This window comes from Macaca fascicularis, chromosome 14, assembly GCF_037993035.2.
Source record: "Macaca fascicularis isolate 582-1 chromosome 14, T2T-MFA8v1.1".
Classification (NCBI taxonomy): Eukaryota; Metazoa; Chordata; class Mammalia; order Primates; family Cercopithecidae; genus Macaca; species Macaca fascicularis.
The window spans coordinates 8833967-8856116 of NC_088388.1; the positions used below are offsets into that span (position 1 = coordinate 8833967).

Sequence of the window (22150 nt, forward strand, 5' to 3'; positions counted from 1 at the left end):
GTCTGACGTGGGCGCGGGCTGCACAGCGCGGCACCAGACCCCAGCCACCTCCCACGGGCTAGACTGGGCCCGGCACAGGGGGGTGTGAAATAGAATTTATTGTGGCTCTGATTATGTACACGTGAGATGGCCTGGCCGGGCCGGCCGGGCTCACATGGTTTGTACAATAAATACATCTGTGGGGCGGGCTCTCCGCGGCCGGGAAGCGCCACCGCACGGTTCAGTCCAGCTTCCGGGCTCCCAGCTTCATGGGGCCCTTGGCCGCCTTCCTCTCGGCGCGTTTGGCTTCCATCTCCCGCCGCCGCTCCTCGCGCTTCTTCCGGGCCAGCTCAGCCTTGGCCTGTCCTGGGGTTAGGAAGGGAGCCCCGGTCTCAGCTCTCCAGCCAGTGCCTGCCTGGGGCCTGTAGGGACGGGCTGGTCGGGGAGCCCTAGTCTTCAGCCCGCCCAGGGGAAGCACTTACGACTTTCCGTCTCCAGGCCCTCCCAGTTGTCCTCAACCCACGAGTCCGGCCTAGGCTGTAAAGAAAAGTGTGGGCTGCAGTGGGGCCCACTTCGGGCTGAGGCCCACCATCTCTACCCTCTCGCCAGACCCATGCTGGGTACCTGGGTGCTGGGACGTGCAGACAGGGTAGCGAAGGGGTCACCCTTGTCGCTGGACTCTGGGCCACCCCAGTTATACTCGCTGGCCAGCCGCGTACCCTCGAGAGGTGGCTCCTGGGAGCTTGGCTCCTGCCAGCCCTGTTCCCAGGAGCCCTCAGCTTCCCAGCTGCTCCAGTCGGACTCTGGGGATTTGGAGGGTTTGTGGTCGGAGTTGCTAACCTGTAGAAGAGCGGGAAGGGGAAGTAGCCCTGGGCCCAGGGAGGAAAGGGCCCCATACACACACACCCGCCTGACCCAGCTCACCTGACTAGCATGGCTCACTTGGCCCCCAGTGCTCCAGTCATCCTGCTGGGCCAGCACGGACTCAGCCTCCTGCTGCAGTGTGGGAAGGGACCACTGACTCCCACCGCATGCTAAAGGGCAAGTGAGCCGGCCCCAGCACTGTCCGAGCCACGGGCCCCACCACTGTCTTTTGCCTTCCCCCTCATTTGCTCCTCAGGCTCTGTTTCCCATATATTAAATGGACGCTGACCCTGGCCTGCCTTCAACCCCCTTTTGAGCCCGGGGAATGAGATCTAGATGCCCCTTCCAACAGCCTTGGGGGCCAGAAAATGCTGCTCTCAGTCAGATGGGGAAATTGGGCCCCCAGCTCTGCCCCATTCTGAGGGCAGCCCCAGTCCTCCCTCAGCCCATCCTGAACCCATGCCCCAAGCAGAACTGGTCTGGTTCTAGACCTAGGAGTTGCCTCTCCTTGCTGACCCCAGGGCTTGGTGGGCACTGGAGGAGGGGGAAGAGGGATGGTGTGGGTGAGAGTGAGGAAGTCCATGGAATGCCCCAGGCACCATCTGCCCAGCCTGCTCCCTGGGGCCACGGGTCGAGTGGGGCCTGCTGTTGGCTCTGGTCTACAATGGCCACTCCATGAAGCCTATGCGCCAGGGATGCTATGCAGATGAGGACAGGCCAACTCCAGCCAGGCCCCACAGAAGCTCCCTGAATGGCAGCCTGTGAATTTGAGCTGGGGTCCCCTGGGGAGGCTCCCTCAGCCCCACACACCTCCAGGCTGCCCCAGTCTTCGTCGTCCCATCTGTCAGCAGCGCTGCTGTCCTCTGCTGTGTCCTTGTCCTCTTCCTGCGTCTCCCAGTGGCCTGAGGTTGTAGGGGTGGCAGGAACAGGGGTGGGAGCCGGGGCAGGAACTCCTGGGGAGCAGAGGCTCACTGAGCTTTCAGGGGAGTCTTGGGACAGGGCAGAGGCTGCTAGGGGAAGGGGGCTACTGGGGAGAAGGGGTGCCAAGGAAGCCCACAGGGTGACTAGAGCCTACCCCAGCCCCTATATTCCCCTCACCATCCCCGGGGGAGTCAGACAGTAACAGTTCCTGGGTGCCTGCAGCTCCCAGCCCTCTCAGTCACTGATGCAGCCAGGCCAGGACGCTCACCTTCAGGTGTGGGTCTTTGGGGAATGTTGGTCTCTGCGGGGGCAGTGGTGGGGTGCACACGGATCAGCTTGGAGGTGAGTGAGGAGACCCCGGTCACGGCCCAGCCTGCCCAGCTGGCTGCGGCTCCTCCCATGCCAGGGCTGGAGGCTGCATGGACATCCTTCTCTGGGCAGTGGCATGAGAGAGAGGTGGGTATGGGCACGTCAGGTACCCATGGGTGACAGGACAGCAGGAATTGACAGTGCCCTGTAGCCGCCACTCCCTTCTCCAGGCCTGATTTCTCCCATCTGTGAAGGGGGAGCTGAGTCAAGTCTGCTCACAAGGGCCTTTCAGAAACTCCAGTGGGGGTGGGACACAAACAGGTCACTGTCAAGTACATAGCAGGGAAAGAAGGAACACGAGTGTAGGCCACTCACCCACTTCCTCCAGCTGGGTCGGGTCCTCCGACACAGACTCCAGTTTGGACAGGAAGCTCCGAATGGCCTTGAAGGCCTGTGGGGTAACAAGGGGCAGAGCTGGGGCCTCTGGGGTTCCCAAGAACCTACCAGGCCAGCTAGGGCCTGACATCCCCTACAGCCCCAGCCCAAGGCCAGGCCCAGCTGTGCCTCACCTGGTCCCGCACAGATTTCTCAGGATCTACAGTGAGACCGCAGAGCACAGGCAGGATCTTGTGGGCACAGTCATTCATTGAGTAGAGATTGTGGGTGGCAGCAAAGCCCAGGACACCCGCAACCCGGGACGGTGCAAACGGGTCCTTAGTGGCTCGGCTGAAGGCGGAAGTAAGGACCCTGTGTCTGGTCTATGATGGGGCAGGAAAGAGGGCTCCTGAGTAGAGGGTCAGTGTTGGGGCCCAGAACCACCAGCCCTTACTTCCCAGAACGGGGCCATACGTAGGCCCCCAGAATCTGAAAAATGTAAATGAATCACTTAAATGGGGAGAGTTTACCTAAAACTCTGGACCTGGGCTTCTCTTCCCAAATCACTGGGCTCCACACTGCCTCAGGGCATGGGACCACAACAGCAGCTATCCCCAGGGCTCGGACACAGGCTCCCTTCCTCCCTGCCCAGCTGATTGTTCATTCCTGTTAACTGTCTGGGCACAGCAAGCATCTGAACTTACAAACCCTGGCTGAGAGGATGCACACAGGCCGGGAGGCCAAGCAGGCCTGGATTCTGATCCCAGATCCACCCTCCTGGCTGTGTGACCTTGGCCAATTCACTCCACCTCTGGGAACCCAGATATGGGACCAACAGCGTTCAGGGCCTGGGTCTCTGGGAGAATGAAGGCCCACACACACAGGACTCCTGGCCCTGGAGGAGGCCGTGGTCCTGCGACAGGGACCAGGCTCCAGCAGTTGTGCAGGACACTCACGCTGGCACTGAGGTATGAGCCGATTTTGCCCAGGCAGACCGTGGTGTTGCAGCGGATGGGACCCTGTTCATCCTTGGCCTGTAGCCGTGCAAAGTGCTTCATCAGCTCCACATTGAGGTTGGCCTCGTTCAGCTTCGGGGCCAGAAGCAGCATGGACTGTGGGGCAGAAATGAGCAGGGGAACTGTGGGCTTTGGTGGGCAAAGAGTCTTGTGCAGGAACAGCCTCCTGGCAGCCCTCATCCCAGAGCACACCCATCAAAGCCTGCAAGGCCACCTCCCAGCCTGGGCCTGGCCCTGGCCCTGGCCAGCATGTTGAGGAAAGGGACCCCATTTCTGTCCCCCTTACGGCAAAACCTCCAAAGTCTGTCTGCACTCCTGTCGCCCATTTCCTCTGCTCTGCTCTCCTGATGGCACTCCACCTAGACTCATACAAACAGCCCCGCACTCTGCCAAACTGGCTCAGGGTGGGGTCACTGACGCCCTCCATGGTACTAATTTCAATGGCCAGTTCTCCATCCTCACCAAACTTGACCCTCAGCAGTTCTGACATCCCTGAGTTTTCCCTCCCTGAAACTCTGGTCTCTGGTCTTCCAGGACACCAGCCCCTCCTGGTTCTCCTGACCTGCCTGGCTGCTCCTCTGGCTGAGATTCTAACGTTCACACGCTCAGAGCCAATCTTGAGGTCTCTTTTATATTTAATGCTCTTGCCCTAGGTGATCTCAGCCATTTCATGGCTTTAAATGCCTTCTTGTGAGCTGACAACCCCCAGGCACATACCCCTCGCCCAGACTTCCCTAAATTACACACATGCATAACCAGTGGCCAACTTGACATCTCCATCCAGCTGCCTAACAGAAACAGCCAAGATGGGGCCCAGGGCCCAACCTGCTTGCATCAGCTTCTCAGTAAATAGCAACTCCTAACCTTCCAGTTGCCCAGGCCATAAGCCTCAAAGCCACCCTCGTCTCCATATCTTTTTTGTTTTTGAGATGGAGTCTCACTCTGTCATCCAGGCTGGAGTGCAGTGGTGTGATCTATTCACTGCAACCTCCGCCTCCTGGGTTCCAGCAATTCTCCTGCCTCAGCCCTCTGAGTGGCTGGGATTACAAGTGCCCACCACCAATGCCCAGCTAATTTTTTGTATTTTTATTTTATTTTATTTTTTTGAGACAGAGTCCTGCTCTGTGGCCCAGGCTAGAGAGCAGTGGCGCGATCTCGGCTCACTGCAAGCTTCGTCTCCCGGGTTCACACCATTCTCCTGCCTCAGCCTCCTGAGTAGCTGGGACTACAGGCGTGCATCACCAAATGTGGCTAACCTTTGTATTTTTTTTAGAGATGGGGTTTGGCCACGATGACCAGGCTGGTCTCAAACTCCTGGGCTCAAGCGATCCTCCCACCTGGGCCTCCCAAAGTGCTGGGATCACAGGCATGAGCCACTGCGCCCAGCCCCTGACCATTGTTTCTAAAACCACAAACTCTTCTCCCCACACTTTCCAACAATACATATTTTCTTTTCTTTTTTTTTGAAACGGAGTTTCGCTCTTGTTGCCCAGGCTGGAGTGCAATGGCATGATCTCGGCTCACTGCAACCTCTGCCTCCCAGGTTCAATTAAGTCTCCTGCCGAGTAGCTGGGATTACAGGCATGTGCCACCATGCCCAGTTGGTTTTGTATTTTTTAGTAGAGACAGGGTTTCGCCATGTTGGTCAGGCTGGTCTTGAACTCCTGACCTCAGGTGATCCGCTGGCCTCAGCCTCCCAAAGTGCAGGGATTACAGGCGTGAGCCACCGCGCCCGGCCAACAATACATGTGTTCTAATTCTGTTATATTGTCTGGCAAGCCCACTCTCTGTGCCCTGGAAAGGAAGCTCCATGAGTGCAGGGGGCTGGGCACCTCATGCACGCTGCCTCCCAGCATGGGGCTTGGGCCAGGAACAGGCAGGTGCTCATTGTCTGCTGAATGGAGGACCTGTCCCCCCACCGCCAGCTGCGGAGCTGCACCCACAGCATAAACCCACACAGCAAGGACAGTGCCTGCTTGGACCTATGGGCCAAAGCCAAGGCCTCTGTGTCTAGGGTGAGCCCCTCCAAGCCTTGGAAAACCAGGGGTAGCCACTCTGGGCCTGGTCACACCCACCTTGACCGTCTGCTCCCGGATGGCAGGGTTGGTGTCCAGAAAGCCATGTACGACGTGGGGGAAGATCTGGGTGTTGACCGTTGGCTCATCAAGGTACTGGATGAACTGCTCCATCTGTGGCCCAAGTTGGGATGTGTCAACATGGTCAGCCCCTCCCACTCTATCCCCACAGCCATGGAACCATTCCTGGCTTAGCTTTTCCACCCAGCAGGCACTGGCCAGCCAGGTCAACCTCCTGAGCCCCTACCCAGGTGTTTGGCTTCAGGCCCAGGTGGAGTGAGGAGAGGCCAGGAGGGCGCTAGGAAAGCCTGGCTCATAGTCTGGCTCATCTGGTCACCCTCTCAGAGCCTGTTCTATTTTTTTTTTTTTTTTCTGAGATGGAGTCTCGCTCTGTCGCCAAGGCTGGAGTGCAGTGGCACGATGTCGGCTCACTGCAACCTCTGCCTCCCAGGTTCAAGCGATTCTACTGCCTCAGCCTCCCAAGCAGCTGGGATTACAGGCACCCACCACCATACCCGGCTAATTTTTGTATTTTTAGTAGAGACAGGGTTTCACCATGTTGGCTAGGCTGGTCTTGAACTACTGACTTCAGGTGATCTGCCCACTTTGGCCTCCCAAAGTGCTGGGATTACAGGCATAAGCCACCACGCCCAGCCTGAGCCTCTTCTATAAACGAGGGTACCACCCCTGCCCTGCTCCTCCCCGCCTGCCCACAGCGCCATGAGGAGGACTGGTGGGTTTGGTGGTTGCAGAGGGAATGGCACTGGGAACCACTGGTACTTCCTAGACCCCATCCATCCTGTCTGATGCTCCCAGCTGCCCTGGGGTTGGCAGGAGAGAGACTGTATCCCCACTCTAGAGGGCTAGAGTGATTGAGCCAGGAGAGGAGGGGGCATTAGGGTGCTGCAGCCTGGGCAGTTGGCCATTCCCAAAGCTGCCAAGGAGCCCTGTATGTGGCCAACTTCCTGAGAGCCTGGCCTCAGGGATTCCCTCACTTCTGTATATGTTCAGGGGTGGGGTTTCTGGGGTCCCTGTGCAGCCAGGGCAGGTGCCTCCCCAGCAGCCAGGGTAGGGTCTGGGTGGGGTGGACCACCGTGGAGTCTGGTAGAGGCTTCACCTGCTGCAGGAGGCGGATGCGCATGGCCCGGTCAGTAGATGAGAACATCTTGACCACCACAGGGATGATCTTCTGCTGATATTCCTCAGCGCTCAGGAACTTGCCCACCTGAAAGGGCAGAAAGAAGGATTCGGCCACTCACAGGAATGGGCTGACTTTGCTGGGCTCATCTAAATTCCTGGGGCTGATATTCCAGGATGGGAACGAAGTGATGGCAGAGTGGGAGGCAGGCATTTCTTCAGCAGCTCCTCTGCCCATATTCCATCTCTGCCCTGCCCTTAACCTTTCTGGGCCACGGCCTCTTTCAGGAGGCTGATGAAAGCTCTGGGCCACCCCCTACAAGGAGGTACCTTTATGCCATATGCAGAAATTCTGCCTGCAATTTCTGGGGGTTCTTAGCTATACAGGACTTGCTTGTTGTCTTCTCCCCTCCTGGGAAGACTTTCAGGTGAAAGGGTTCTCCCCAAGGTGAGGAGGGCAGGGACTGGCCGGCGCCCATAAAAAGGTGGGCTGGGGTCTGAGGAAGGGGTGGAAGATCCAGCCCCCAGAAGTCAGGTGAGCTGAGTGCTAAGCAGTCAGGAGGGAGATGGCAAAGTGGGGTGGTGAGTAGGTAATCCCCTGGGCCCTGGGAACCAGGGTGCACAGGTCAGACCCAGGGAAATGGAGGAAGGGCTGAGGGTTGTGAAACCAGAAGTTTGTGGGAAAAGGATTTTAGGGGCAGAGTCTCTCCTCCCCAGGGGACAGCTGGTCAGGTGCCTGTTTATAGACGCTGGCAGGAAGCTCCTGCACATATGGGCTTGGGTCTGCCCTAACTAGGCTGCCCTACCCCAGGGCCTTCTCTTTGGCAGTTCCTGTGCACCTAGCCAGCCTTCTGGGTCCCACAGCTCCACTCACCTTGAAGAGGGGCGTGAGGACAACGGCCCCAGCACTGCCGAACTCGAAGGCGGTCAGCAGCTGGGGCAGCACCTTGTGCCGACAGAAATCCTCAGGGAACGCATCCAGGCTCTTGCTCAGCTCCTGGAAGAACTTTTGCTTCTCGGCTGGCTCTTTGATCTGGGGGAGTGAGGATGGGACCCAGGGAAGAGATCAGCCTGGCTGTAGCCCAAACCCAGCCATGGGTGAGGACAAGAACTGACGCTTATGGGCTCCAGAGCCTGGCTGCCTGGGTTCAAAGCCCAACTGTACCGCTTAAGTGCTGTGTAAAATGGGATAACAGCTCTACTATCTACGGGATTGTTCTGAGAATTCAACCAGAAAATGCACATAAAAGCTGTAGCATAGTCCTGGCACACAGCAGATGCTCAGTCCGTTAGGGACTATTGCTGTCATTGCGGCCACCTGACCTGTTGCTGGGAGAGCAGCCACTAGGGGCATCAGAGGCATCACTAGGGGCATCAGGCCCTTTATCAATGTTGCCTCTACTGCTCCCTACCTAGGATGTGAGCAGAGAGGAGGAAACTGAAGATCAAAGAGGTGAAGGAGTTTACTTGGTTCCCCTGCCCTGGCTGGGTTGGGCATGAAGTTCCTGGTAGGCCATAGGAAGGCAGGGATTAGGTACACTTTACCCCCAGACCTCATCCTCCCACTGAGCTAAAATGGACCAGGCTGTCAGCTCAATGGTCTACTTTTAGTCCTCCTAACCCCCCTTTGAGGCCATGATACCCCAACTCATATTTCCGGAGCACAGATTATGTGCTAAAACCTTTACACAGATTATCTCAGTCCTCTTCACGACTTTACGAGGTAGGTGCTAATGTAATCCACATTTTACCAACAAGGAAGCTGAGGCACAGAGAGGGCAAGGAGCTTGTCCAAAGTCACACAGCTAAGAAGCAGTCAGAGGAGGGTCTGACTCAGTGGTCTGGCGCCTCTCCTGTGCTGTACACTTCAAAAGATGCTGTCACTCCCCCCATTCACAAAGGGGGAGATAGAGGGTCAAGATCAGCAGCCAAGAGTGGCCAGTATTGTGTTCCAAAGTCCGGGTGCTGTACCGCCATCCCCGCAGCCACGGCTTAGCCTGGAAGAGGCGACCTCTGGCTTGGGACAAGGAGGACCTAGATGGCCCTCAAGCAGCTCAGACCAGCGTGGGAGGCAGGCTTGGTGCTCTGATCACATGATTCAGCGGGGCCAAGGCCCAGAGAGGCTAAATCACATCCAAGGTCATACATCGAGAGTCACAGCTGGGTTCTCTCCACCACGCCACCCAGCAATGGGAAGAGGGGCCCCTGGGCACTGCCCTCTCATGTTCTCCGGGAAGCTCCCGAAACCCCATTTCCTATGAGGCACATTTCAGGGAGAAGGGCAGCTTGGCAGAGCCAGCCGTATAAGGAGAACTCCACATAACAAAGTTCCTGCTGCCCCGACACTGCCGAGGAGGCAACAGGGCCTCAGCATTTCCAGCAGCTTCTCCTTCCAGGTTCCCACCGTCCAAAGGCCCTCCCCGCCCCGCAGCATCTGAGTCAAGATTCCATGGCATCTGCTGGGTCAGGGTCTGTGGAGTGCCTGCCACTCTCCTCCCTTGCTCCTGATTCTGATTCTCAGCTCCCGCTGTTTTCCTCACACACGGCTGGGTCCAGGCATTGCATAGAGCAGAGCCTCCCTCCCTCCTCCCTACAGCAACCCTGCGGGCCAGTGCACCTGGATGCTCCTCACTATATACATGCGGAAACCAAGGTTCAGAGGCAAAGCAGAGGGCTCCTTCCTCAGCATCTCTCCGTGTGCTGTCGCCTCTGCCTGGAACTCCTCCTCCAGGTACCATCCCTCTGGCTCCCACCATCATGTCCTTCAGGCCTCAGCTCAAATGTCACTTCAGAGAGCCCATCCCTGAACACCCACTCCAGTACTTTCTTTCCTGCACTGGTTTTTTCTTTCTTTTTTTTTTTTGAGACTGAGTTTTGCTCTTGTTGCCCAGGCTGGAGCGCAATGGCACAGTCTCAGCTCACCGCAACCTCCTGCCTCACAGGTTCAAGTGATTCTCCCGCCTCAGCCTCCCGAGTAGCTGGGATTACAGGTATGCGCTACCACACCCGGCTAATTTTCTGTATTTTTAGTAGAGACGGGGTTTCTCCATGTTGGTCAGGCTGGTCTCGAACCCCTGACCTCAAATAATCCGCCTGCCCCGACCTCCCAAAGTGCTGGGATTACAGGTATGAGCCACCACACTGGTTGGTTTTCTTATTTATGGTGGTGTTTTTTTTTTTTTTTTTTTTTTTTTTTTTTTTTTTTTTGAGACAGAGATTCGCTCTTGTTGCCCAGGCTAGAATACAATGGCATGATCTTGGCTCACTGCAACCTCCACCTCCCAGGTTCAAGCGATTTTCCTGCCCCAGCCTTCCTGAGTAGCTGGGATTACAGGTATGCGCCACCATGCCCAGCTAATTTTTGTACTTTTAGTAGAGATGGGGTTTCTCCATGTTGGTCAGCTGGTATCAAACTCCTGACCTCAGGTAATCCACCTGCCTCAACCTCCCAAAGTGCTGGGATTACAGGCCTGAGCCACCGAGCCCTGCTCTTATTTATGGTTTTTAATGTTTTCTGTCTCTCCCCCAGCAAGAGTTCCCAAGGGTGGGGATCTGGTCTGTTTACTTGTTGCTAGATCCTTGAGGGCAGGGATCTAGGTCTGCCTCACCTTCCTCCACACTGAGCTGGAGCTGCCCACCCCGCTGCAGCCAGCACAGGGTGTTATACCCCTGAGGACCAGAGCCAGAATGTGCATGTGGAGTGACTGGAGTAACCAGAGCCGGCCCTAAATGCCTGCTGGGCGCAGAACACTACACCATGCACTTTCAATTCTGACTCCTCATTGGGCCCCTCTGAAGTAGGTACAGGTTGAGTCTCCCTTGTCCAAAATATTTGGGACCAGAAGTGTTTCAGATTTCAGATGTTTTCGGATTTTGGAATATGTGCATTATACCAATTCTATATATACATATACATTTTTTTTTTGAGACAGAGTCTCACACTGTCGCCCAGGCTGGAGTGCAGTGGCGCTATCTCGGCTCAGTGCAACCTTCGTCTCCTGGGTTCAAGTGATTCTCCTACCTCAGCCTCCTGAGTAGCTGGGATTACAGGCGCCCGCCCAGCTGATTTTTTGTATTTTTAGTAGAGATGGGGTTTCTCCATGTTGGTCAGGCTGGTCTTGAATTCCCGACCTCAGATGATTCACCTGCCTCAGCCTCCCAAAGAACAGGGATTACAGGCGTGAGCCACTGCACCCAGCCCAAATTTAACATTTGTAATCCAAAAAATGCAAAATACTCCAATGGGCATTTCCTTGGATTGTAATGTTGGTGGTCAAAATGTTTCCAGTTTTGGAGTACTTAGATCATCCATTTTCGGATTAGGGATGCTCAACCTGTACTATTTTTTTTTTTTTTTTTTTTTGAGACTGAGTCTGGCTCTGTCGCCCAGGCTGGAGTGCAGTGGCCGGATCTCAGCTCACTGCAAGCTCCGCCTCCCGGGTTTACGCCATTCTCCTGCCTCAGCCTCCGGAGTAGCTGGGACCACAGGCGCCCGCCACCTCGCCCGGCTAGTTTTTTGTATTTTTTAGTAGAGACGGGGTTTCACCGTGTTAGCCAGGATGGTCTCGATCTCCTGACGTCGTGATCCACTCGTGTCAGCCTCCCAAAGTGCTGGGATTACAGGCTTGAGCCACCGTGCCCAGCTAACCTGTACTATTATTGGGACTGAACTTCAGCCAAGTGAAGTCACAGAGTGAGTATGAGCTGGAGCCTGGGTTTGAACCCCGATTGGCCTAACTCCACAGTCCATGCTTGTCTCCTGAGGGTCAATTGTGAGATACCCTGAAAAACAGGGTAGGGGCAGAATGAAAAAGGTAGGGTCGAAGCCCAGGGTGAGTTGGGGGGCTCACCTGAATCTCCTCCAGGAAGAGGTTGGTCTCTACAAAGCGGTTGCTCATGAAGCCACCAGGTGCCCGGCAGTTCTGCAGGAAGCGGGCCGGGTTGGGACGCACCTTGGGGTTCGCTCCCACCAGCTCACAGTAATGGGGTACTAGTGATTTGGGGATCTGTAGGGGAGGGGTCAGTGTCAGGGCAGGGGTAGCCAGCTGGCAGAGGGGCCGAGGCAGGGCAAACAGCCAGGGGCAAGAAACTTACCTTCCCAGGGTTGCGTAGGGCTGCTGCCCGAGGTAGGGGCCCATTGAAGACTTCCCAGATGAGGCAGCCCAAGCGCCACATGTCTGCTGACCTGTGGCAGTGACCCAGAGCTCTTAGGGCCCCAACAACCACCTGCACAGGCCTCCAGCCTGCCTTGGGCACCAGGCACTCACGGCAAGCCAGGGCCTGGCAATGTCCCTCAGCTGAGCCATCAGTCCCAAGAGGCAGGTTTCATTAGCCTCACTTAACAGATTAAAAAAACCGAGGCTCAGAAAAGTAGGCACATCTGCCCAGGTCACAGAGCTTTCAAGTTCAGAATCACCCAACCCCGAAGGCTGCATCCATCCTGCCCTACCACCCTGAGGACCCTGGGGGCAGAGGAGTGTCCCTCACTCCTGGGACACTGATTCCCTCCCCAGCCAGGCAGCAGGGAACAGGGAGTACCAACTAGTCTAGGAGTCCTGAGGCTGCAGGGGCCTCCAGGACAGGGCAGCTTGGGGCGCGCTGCCCCTAGTACTCAGAGAGAGTACCCACCACTTCTCTCTGACCACTCTGCCACTGCTGTCAGCCAACTCCGGGGGGTCATACTGCTCAAGCTCGGGGATCCCCTTGCGGGGAGGTCCCCCACCGTTGCCCTGGGCTGAATACATGTAGTCCAGGCCCCCAAGCTTCCACTCGCCAGCTCGGTCCACGAACACGGCGGCCATGCAGACATTGTTGTGGATGAGGCTGCAGTCGTTGACCAGGAAGCTGAGGGCTTTCTGGGGGCAGAAGGAGCCATCACGCCCCAGTACCTGCAACCCCCCATCCCTGCTCTCATCACCACTGCCCCCCACCTCACCACAATCTGGTGTAGCCCCCAGGAGATCTCCAGCTCCTTCAGGCCACCAGCCTCCACTCTCGCCTTGAGGTATATTCCCAACGGAGTCACAGCCTCTGTCACGACGTGGAGACATTTTTCCGTCTGGGGAAGGGGACACAGGGTTATTAAGGGCAGAGAGGCAGAGAGGAAGGAGAGATAAGTGACTTGAAGTGGGGAGAGATGGGGAAGAGGAAACCAAATCTGGGGGTGCTGGGGCACATAGGGTGGAAACAGGGCAGGAAGGGAGACAGGAGTGGGTAACCAGGAGATAGTGAGAGGCAGAGACGGGCAGGCAAGGCAGCGGGTACCTCAAGTCCATCGATGTAAGCCAGGATGTTGGGATGCCGTAGAGTTTTGAGGCGCTTGAAAGCAGCTTTGGCCACCTGGGTCTGCTCTTCCGCGCCAGGCTTCACATCATAGACGAAGATGGACACGGGACAGCCTGTGGCCTGGGGGAGGGCAGCGGGGCCTGAGATGGTCCCAGAGCTGTTGTGTTGCCGGAGACAAGGGCCGGCAGCCCAGGCTGTCCCAGGTCAGCCTTAGGGACACTTCGCCGGGCCCACGTGACCCCGGCCCTGTCCGCCTGTCGGTCCCTCGGTCCCTCCGCCCGCCACGTAGGCACTGCCCGCCCCCTCCCCGGCCCGCTACCCCGAGGCTCCGCCGCCACGTCAGGCCGGGCGCGACGCGGCGGGGCCGGCGGCGCGGACTAGGCAAGGCCCAGGTCGGCCGCGGCCTACGGAGCTCGGTCGCACTCACCTTCTTGCGGCCACGGTGCAGGGCCCAGGGCCCGGGCGGGCCGCCCTCTGGGGGCTCCGGGATGAGCTCGAACGGAAAGTCCCGGACCGGGTCCCGAGCAAAGAACCACATCGTACCCACCGCCGCCGCGGGCTCGGGAGCCTTAGCTCCGGGTCCTCCGGCCGCCCGAGCCGGGGCGGGGCGGAGAGGGGGCGGGGCCTGCGTCGGATGGGGGCGGGGCGCGGGGGCGGGGTGGGGCAGAACCTGAGTTGGGGCGGGAAGGGGCGGGAAGGGGCGGGAAGGGGCGGGAAGGGGCGGGAAGGGGCGGGAAGGGGCGGGGCCAAGTGAGGAGCGGGAGAGGGGAGGGGACGGGACCTAGGGAAGGGTGGGGAGAGGCCGGGGCTAGTCCGGGGCGGCAGGCGGTACTAAGATCGGTACTCCGCCGCCGGGTAAGTCACTTAGAACCCTCCAAGCCTGTGAACCCTTAGGGGCGGGATAATAGAGCCTGCCTTCTAGCGTATTGTAAGAATGAGAGCTTTAGAAGGGACAGACGGATGGGGAAAACGAGGCAAAAAGGGAGAGAGGTAGGGAGACTGACACGCATGAGAGGGCACAGTGAGGAGTGAGTCAGAGACCCAGAGAGGGAGACTGGCCCCACGCCAGACACTCTCTCCCACCAGCAAGTGGGTGCCTCCAAGCTGCGGGGAGGAGTCGGTACTGATGAAGTGACCAGGAGAGAAGCACGAGGAGACGCCCCAGAGAAAGAGCATGGTGAGAGGCAGAGAGTGAATCCAAGGTTCCAAGGAGGTCCAGAACCCCGGGGCAGGGGCGGTCACCCAGGAAATGGAGGAAGGAGAGACTGAGGAGGGAAGAAGAAGTGACCCCAGGGAAGGAGGGGTGGAGAAGGAGCAGCTTGGCAAGTCCGGAAGAGGTCAAAGGCCTGGGAGGGGCCCCTGCTCTCCAGGGCTCAGCTGTCGGGCTCTCAGGCAAACAGCTTGCATCTCTCAGTGCCTGTGCGGACAGCCATGGAGTGGTGTTAGCTCAATCAGCACATCACACTGGTGGGGATCCAGCCCCTGAGCTGTGTAGGAGGGGCTGGACAGGCGGTGGTTCCTCTGCAGGTAGGGTCTCAGGACCCAGGTGTGGGCGGCAAGCCACCCAGGTGCCGAGGCAAGAGATCGAGGGCGCGAGCTGTTCCGGTATAATAAAATATACAAAATAATAGTTATACTAGATATAGATAATAGATATGATTATATATGAATATCATTAATCATTAGTCTATAGCAATTACTCTTTACTCTAATATTATAATAATCCTTGCTCCACAATCATAACCTAGGAAAAACCAGGCCATACAGAGATAGGAGCTGAGGGGACATAGTGAGAAGTGACCAGAAGACAGGAGTGCGAGCTTTCTGTTATGCCCGGGCAGGGCCACCAGAGGGCTCTTTGGTCTAGTGGTAACGCCAGCGTCTGGCGTTACCAAGTGGACAGCGTTACCAAGTGGGCTGTGGTCTAGTGGTAGCGTCAGTGTCAAGGAAAAGCACCCGCTACTTAGCAGACCGGGAAAGGGAGACTCCCTTTCCCGGGAGGAGTTCAGAAAAGACTCTGCTCCTCCACCTCTTGTGGATAACACCCACAGTTATCCAGAGGCCTAACCATCTCCATGTGATGCTGTGTTTCAGTGGTCACACTCCTAGTCTGCCTTCATGTTCCATCCTGTACACCTGGCTCTGCCTTTTAGATAACAGTAGCAAATTAGTGAAAGGACTAAAAGTCTCTGATACGCAGAAGTAATGGCGTAAGCTGTCTCTCTCTCTCCTCTCTTTCTCTCTGCCTCAGCTGCCAAACAGGGAAGGGCCCGCTCTCCAGTAGACATGTGACTCATGTGACCTTACCTATCATTGAGATGGCTCTCACTCCTTACCCTGCCCTTTGTCTTGTATCCAATAAATATCAGCACAGCCAGGCATTCGGGGCCACTACTGGTCTCCACGTCTTGGTGGTAGTGGTTGCCCAGGCCCAGCTGTCTTTTCTTTTATCTCTTTGTCTTGTGTCTTTATTTCTACAATCTCTCATCTCTGCACACGGGGAGAAAATCCCACCGACCCTGTGGGGCTGGACCCTACACCCAGGCTTGGGGACAGTCCCTCAACCACATCCTATGGAGCACTGGTGAGATTCTGGGACCGGTTATGAAAAGTCTGGTTGGGATGCCTTTGGGAGATAACTCAAGGGCAGTGATGCCACAGAGATGGTGCTGGGTTTGAATCACGGTTCAGCCCCTCATTGGATGTGAGAGCTCACACAGTTCCCTTTCGAAGCATTAGATCCCCCATCTATAAACTGGGGTGAGGGCTGGGCATGGTGGTTCCTGCTTGTAATCTCAGTACTTTGGGAGGCTGAGGCAGGCGGATCCCCTGATGTCAGGAGTTCCAGGTCAGCCTGACCAACATGTTTGAAGGGGGCCTGCCCCTCCACACCTGTGGGTATTTCTCATCAGGTGGAGATGAGAAACTGAGAAAAGAAATAAGACACAGAGACAAAGTACAGAGAAAGAACAGTGGGCCCAGGGGACCAGCACACTCAGTGTGCGAGGACCTGCACTGGCGCTGGTCTCTGAGTTCCCTCAGTATTTATTGATTACTATTTTCACTATCTCTGCAAGGGGAGTGTGGCAGGAGAATAGGGTGATGGTGGGGAGGAGGTCAGCAGGGAAACATGTGAGTAAAGAAATCTGCATCATAGGCCGGGCGCGGTGGCTCAAGCCTGTAATCCCAGCACTTTGGGAGGCCGAGACGGGCGGATCACGAGGTCAGGAGATCGAGACCATCCTGGGTAACACAGTGAAACCCCGTCTCTACTAAAAATACAAAAAAACTTAGCCGGGCGAGGTGGCAGGCGCCTGTAGTCCCAGCTACTCGGGAGGCTGAGGCAGGAGAATGGCGTGAACCCGGGAGGCGGAGCTTGCAGTGAGCTGAGATCCGGCCACTGCACTCCAGCCTGGGTGACAGAGCGAGACTCCGTCTCAAAAAAAAAAAAAAAAAAAGAAATCTGCATCATAAATAAGTTCAAGGGAAGGTACTGTGCCAGGATGTGCACAAAGGCTAGATTTATGTTTCTCTTTACCCAAACATCTCAGTGTAGCAAAGAGTAACAGAGCAGTATCACCGCTAGTATATCTCACCTCCAGCCATAGGGCAGTTTTATCCTATCTCAGAATAGAATGAATGGTCGGCTTTGCACCGAGACATTCCATTCCCAGGGACATGCCGGAAATAGAGGCTGTCCTCTTTTCTCAACCACAAAGGGGCCTTCCTCTTTTACTAATTCTCCTCAGCATAGACCCTTTATGGGTGTTGGGCTGGGGGACGGTAAGGTCTTTCCCTTCCCACGAGGCCATATCTCAGGCTGTCTCAGTAGTGGGGACAATACCCAGGCTTTCTTGGGCAGAGGTCCCTGCGACTTTCCACAGTGCCTCATGTCCCTGGTTAATAGAGAATGGAGAATGGTGATGACTTTTACCAAGCATACTGCCTGCAAACGTATTGCTAACAAGGCACATCCTGCACAGCCCTAAATCCCTTAAACCTTAATTCAATACAGTGCATGTTTCTGTGAGCACAGGGTTGGAACTAAAGTTACAGGTTAACAGCATCTCAAAGCAGAACAATTTTTCTTAGTACAGATCAAAATGGAGTTTCTGCCGGGCGCGGTGACTCAAGCCTGTAATCCCAGCACTTTGGGAGGCCGAGACGGGCGGATCACGAGGTCAGGAGATTGAGACCATCCTGGCTAACACGGTGAAACCCCGTCTCTACTAAAAAAATACAAAAAACTAGCCGGGCGAGGTGGCGGGCGCCTGTAGTCCCAGCTACTCAGGAGGCTGAGGCAGGAGAATGGCATGAACCTGGGAGGCGGAGCTGGCAGTGAGCTGAGATCCGGCCACTGCACTCCAGCCTGGGCGACAGAGCAAGACTCCGTCTCAAAAAAAAAAAAAAAAAAAAATGGAGTTTCTTTCTTTCTTTTTTTTTTTTTTTTTGAGACGGAGTCTTGCTCTGTAGCCCGGGCTGGAGTGCAGTGGCCGGATCTCAGCTCACTGCAAGCTCCGCCTCCCGGGTTCAGGCCATTCTCCTGCCTCAGCCTCCTGAGTAGCTGGGACTACGGGCGCCCGCCACCTCGCCCGGCTAGTTTTTTGTATTTTTTTAGTAGAGACGGGGTTTCACGGTGTTAGCCAGGATGGTCTCGATCTCCTGACCTCGTGATCCGCCCGTCTCGGCCTCCCAAAGTCCTGGGATTACAGGCTTGAGCCACCGCGCCCGGCTTTTTTTTTTTTGAGACGGAGTCTCACTCTGTTGCCCAGGCTGGAGTGCAGTGGCGCGATCTCCGCTAGCTGAAGGCTCCGCCTCTCGGGTTCAGGCCATTCTCCTGTCTCAGCCTCCAGAGTAGCTGGGACTACAGGCGCCCGCCACCATGCCCGTCTAATTTGTTTTGTATTTCAGTAGAGATGGGGTTTCAGCGCGTTAGCCAGGATGGTCTCGATCTCCTGACCTCGTGATCCGCCCACCTCAGCCTCCCAAAGTGGTGGGATTACAGGCGTGAGCCACTGCACCCGGCCAAAATGGAATTTCTTATGTCTTCCTTTTCTACATAGACACAGTAACAGTCTGATCTCTCTTCCTTTCCCCCACATATGTGTGGGGGGAGGATTACCTAGGTGCTGAGGCAAGAGACTGAAGGCACAAACTGTTTCAGTATAAAAGAGAAAATAGAATAAGAATAGTCATAATACAAATTAGATATAGAGATGATCATAGACAATTATCAATCATCATTATAAGCATTATTAATCATTAGCTTTTAATATTACTCTTTGTTGAATTACTAATATAACCTAGGAATAAACGGCGGGTATAGGGTCAAGTGCTGAAGGGACATTGTGAGAAGTGACCTATAAGGCAAGAGGTGAGCCTTCTGTCACACCCGCATAAGGGCCACTTGAGGGCTCTTTGGTCAAGCGGTAACGCCAGTGTCTGTGAAGGCCCCCTGAAGGGGTGGCCTGCCCCTTCACACCTGTGGGTGTTTCTCGTTAGGTGGAACGAGAGACTTGAGAAAAGAAATGAGACACAGAGACAAAGTATAGAGAAAGAGAAAGTGGGCCCAGGGGACCGGCGCTCAGCTTACAGAGGACCCATGCCGGCACCGGTCTCTGAGTTCCCTTAGTATTTATTGATAATTATCTTTACCATCTTAAAGATAAGGGAGTGGCAGGACAATAGGATCATTGTAGGGAGGAAATCGGCAGTAAGACATATGAACAAAAACCTCTGTGACATGAATAAGTCTGAAGGAAAATGCTGTGCCTTGAGATGCATATGCAAACATCTCCATAAACCTTTTAGCAGCATTGTTTCAGCCTATCACATGTGGAGAAACCTTGGACAATATCTAGCTTTCCTAGGCAGAGGTCCCTGCGACCTTTGGCCATGTACGTGTCCCTGGGTAGTTGAAATTAAGAGAATGGTGATGACTTTTAACCAGCAAGCTGCCTTCAGGCACTTGTTTAACAAAGACACATCTTGCACAGCCCAAAATCCATTAAACCTTGAGTCACCGCAGCACATGTCTCTTGCAAGGACAAGGTTGGGGGTAGGGTCACAGATTAACAGCATCTCAAATACAGAACAAAATGGAGTCTCTTATGTCTACTTCTTTCTATATAGACACAGTAACAGGCTGATCTCTTTCTTTTCCCCACACCCCCGTTACTTAGCAGACAGCGAAAGGGAGTCTCCTTTCCTTGGAGGAGTCAGGGAACGCTCTGCTCCACCAGCTTCTGGTGGAAGGCTGGATATTATCCAGGCCTGCCCACAGTCATCCGGAGGCCTAAACCCCTCCCTGTGGTGCTGTGCTTCAGTGGTCACGATCCTTGTCCACTTTCATGCTCCTCCCATACTCCTGGTTCCTCTTTGAAGCTCGTAGTAGATAGCGGTAGAAGGAATAGTGAAAGTCTTAAATCTTTGATCTTTCTTATAAGTGCAGAGAAGAAAACACTGACGAATGCTGCCTTCTCTCTCTGCTTCGGCTACCCAAAAGGAGAGGGCCCGCTATCACGTGACTTGCTTCCCTTTGTCAATCACTTACAAGATTCACCCTCCTTACCCTGCCCCCTTGTCTTGTATGCAATAAATACCAGTGAGTCCAGCCATTCGGGGTCGCTACCGGTCTCCGCATCTTGATGGTAGTGGTCCCCTGGGCCCAGCTGTTTTCTCTTTATCTCTTTGTCTTGTGTCTTTATTTATTACAATCTCTCATCTCCACACACGGGGAGAACACCTGCTAAGCCCCATAAGGCTGGGCCCTACATCTGGCGCTCCAACGTGGGTTTCTCCCTTCCTCTGTGAAGTTGCGCTTTGAGCCGGGGACTCAGCGGAGGACTTTCGACCACAGATTCCTGAGGATTGCAGTCAGTGAGCTTGGTGGTAAGCTTGGGCACTCAAGAGTATCCCGGGGACACCATGGGACGAGCCAGTACTAAGTACTCGGCTTACTTAAACTTTATAAAAATCCTCCTGTATTATCTCAATACAGGGCTGTCCCTGTTCAGCCCTGCTGTGGAGCTCTCTACCTTCCGCCTCTTCGGCCCCGATCCCTCTGAAGCCTAGTTTTTCATTTTTCACGCCTGTTTCTCTTTTGGAAACTCAGGCTCCCTTGAAGCCTGGTTCTCTTTAGACAAATCAGGCTCCCTTGAAGCCTGGGTGTCTCAGAAAATCAGCCTCCCTTGAAGCCTGGGTCTCTCTCCATAAATCAGGCTCTCTTGAAGCCTGGGTCTCTTTCGACAAATCCGGCTCCCTTGAAGAAGCCTCAGGCTCCCTTGAAGCCAGGTCCTTAGTTACCGTGGCAGCCTGGACTTCAGGCCCATGAAAGATCTGCTCAGCAGGTAATCTCGTCTCATCCTGGTTTACAGGTTCTCAACTCTTTCTCCATTCAAAATTCCAACCTTTTTTCTGCTTCTGATCCGGTGGCTACTACGATTGCCACCACTACCCTTGCCGCTCACAAGCAACAAGTTACATACGTTCCTCAAAATGACACTCCTCTTATGAGAGCTATAACACAGGCAAGAGAATACGGGGATCCTGAAGCCTGGCAATTTCCTGTAATTTTATAACCTCCAATACCTGCCATCCCTGTGACACAAAATCAGCCACAGCCCACTGATCTTGCTCAGCAGACCGCTGATCTTGCGGCACCTTCACGCTTCGTGTTAATATCTTGTTTTTCTAAAGTACAACAAGCAGTTGCAACAGCCAGTTTGGTTATAGCTCCAGAAAAAAATCCAGACTTCTCCTTATCACTATTTAGGAATGCAGCTAGAAGACAAGGTTATTAAGTCCCCCAAAATCATTGTTCCCCTCACCCGATTACAAGTCCAACAGGTTTTTGCAACCTACATTCCTTGGCAAGTACATTTGGCAGGTTTCCCAGGTATAATAGATAATCATTATCCCAATGTAGAACTATTACAGTTCCTTAAATTCACTTCTTGGATTTTACCTAACATTACTAGAAACACCCCATTAGCTGAAGCTGTCACCGTTTTTATTGATGCTTCCTGTAATGGCCACGTAGCATATACAGGACCTGTGTTCTCAACACAGGAGCTATTTTAGCACAACAGCTGAGCTGATTGCTGTCATGGCTGTTCTTGAAGATTTCCCTGAACCAGTTAACAGTGTTGGCCGGGCGCGGTGGCTCAAGCCTGTAATCCCAGCACTTTGGGAGGCCGAGATGGGCGGATCACAAGGTCAGGAGATCGAGACCATCCTGGCTAACATGGTGAAACCCCGTCTCTACTAAAACTAGCGGGCGAGGTGGCGGGCACCTGTAGTCCCAGCTACTCGAGAGGCTGAGGCAGGAGAATGGTGTAAACCCGGGAAGCGGAGCTTGCAGTGAGCTGAGATCCAGCCACTGCACTCCAGCCTGGGCGACAGAGCGAGACTCCGTCTCAAAAAACAACAACAACAACAACAACAAAACATTGTTTCTGATTCTGCGTATGTAGTAAGTGTTGCTCACAACATTGAAACTGCTTTGGCCGGGCGCGGTGGCTCAAGCCTGTAATCCCAGCACTTTGGGAGGCCGAGACGGGCGGATCACGAGGTCAGGATGTTCGAGACCATCCTGGCTAACACGGTGAAACCCCGTCTCTACTAAAAAATACGAAAAACTAGCTGGGCGAGGTGGCGGGCGCCTGTAGTCCCGGCTACTCGGGAGGCTGAGGCAGGAGAATGGCGTAAAAACCCGGGAGGCGGAGCTTGCAGTGAGCTGAGATCCGGCCACTGCACTCCAGCCTGGGCGACACAGCGAGACTCCGTCTCAAAAAAAAAAAGAAACTGCCTTAATCAAATTTCTGCCTGATGATAACCTACTTTTTCTTTTCCAAGGGTCTCAGTCTGTACTCAGAGCAAAGTCTTCTCCTTTCTACATTACTCACATTCGGGCTCACATACCCCTCCCCGGATCCCTCTTGGCAGCAAATGCCTGAGCTGATACGTTAGTTGCTCCCGTTTTTACAGATGCAGAAAATTTTAATGTTTTAACTCATGTCAATGCTGCGGGACTCAGGAAAAAGTTCCCCCTTACATAGAAACAAACTAAAACCATTGTACATCACTGTCCTACTTGTCAAGTGTTAATGTTACAGCCGCTTCCATCCGGAATTAATCCTCGAGGCCTTTCCCCCAACGCACACTGACAAATGGATGTAACCCACTTTC

At 54.8% G+C, this 22150-nt stretch overlaps 1 protein-coding gene across 19 annotated transcripts; it reads right to left on the reverse strand.

Annotated features, from left to right (window-relative positions):
• Positions 1 to 81: 81 nt before the first annotated feature.
• SCYL1 (SCY1 like pseudokinase 1) lies at positions 82 to 13570 on the reverse strand. Of its 19 annotated transcripts, none has more exons than XR_012423083.1 (18): positions 13389 to 13570; positions 12941 to 13081; positions 12612 to 12734; positions 12305 to 12531; positions 11771 to 11861; positions 11527 to 11682; positions 7551 to 7709; positions 6657 to 6764; positions 5540 to 5653; positions 2979 to 3560; positions 2643 to 2831; positions 2449 to 2524; positions 2033 to 2197; positions 1654 to 1796; positions 904 to 972; positions 604 to 819; positions 462 to 516; positions 82 to 345 (listed from the first exon to the last, which is right to left on the reverse strand). XR_012423083.1 is itself a non-coding variant. In XM_065527960.1 (18 exons), exons 1-18 carry the CDS (start codon positions 13497 to 13499, stop codon positions 247 to 249), a joined length of 2361 nt encoding a protein of 786 aa, XP_065384032.1. In that variant the 5' UTR covers positions 13500 to 13570; the 3' UTR covers positions 82 to 246. The 19 variants fall into 19 exon arrangements, 16 of the variants coding, with proteins under 16 accessions (XP_065384032.1, XP_005577329.3, XP_065384030.1 ...); XR_012423082.1 differs by having other exon boundaries at positions 904 to 975; XM_065527960.1 differs by having other exon boundaries at positions 604 to 782; positions 3405 to 3560.
• Between the last annotated feature and the right edge of the window lie 8580 nt (positions 13571 to 22150).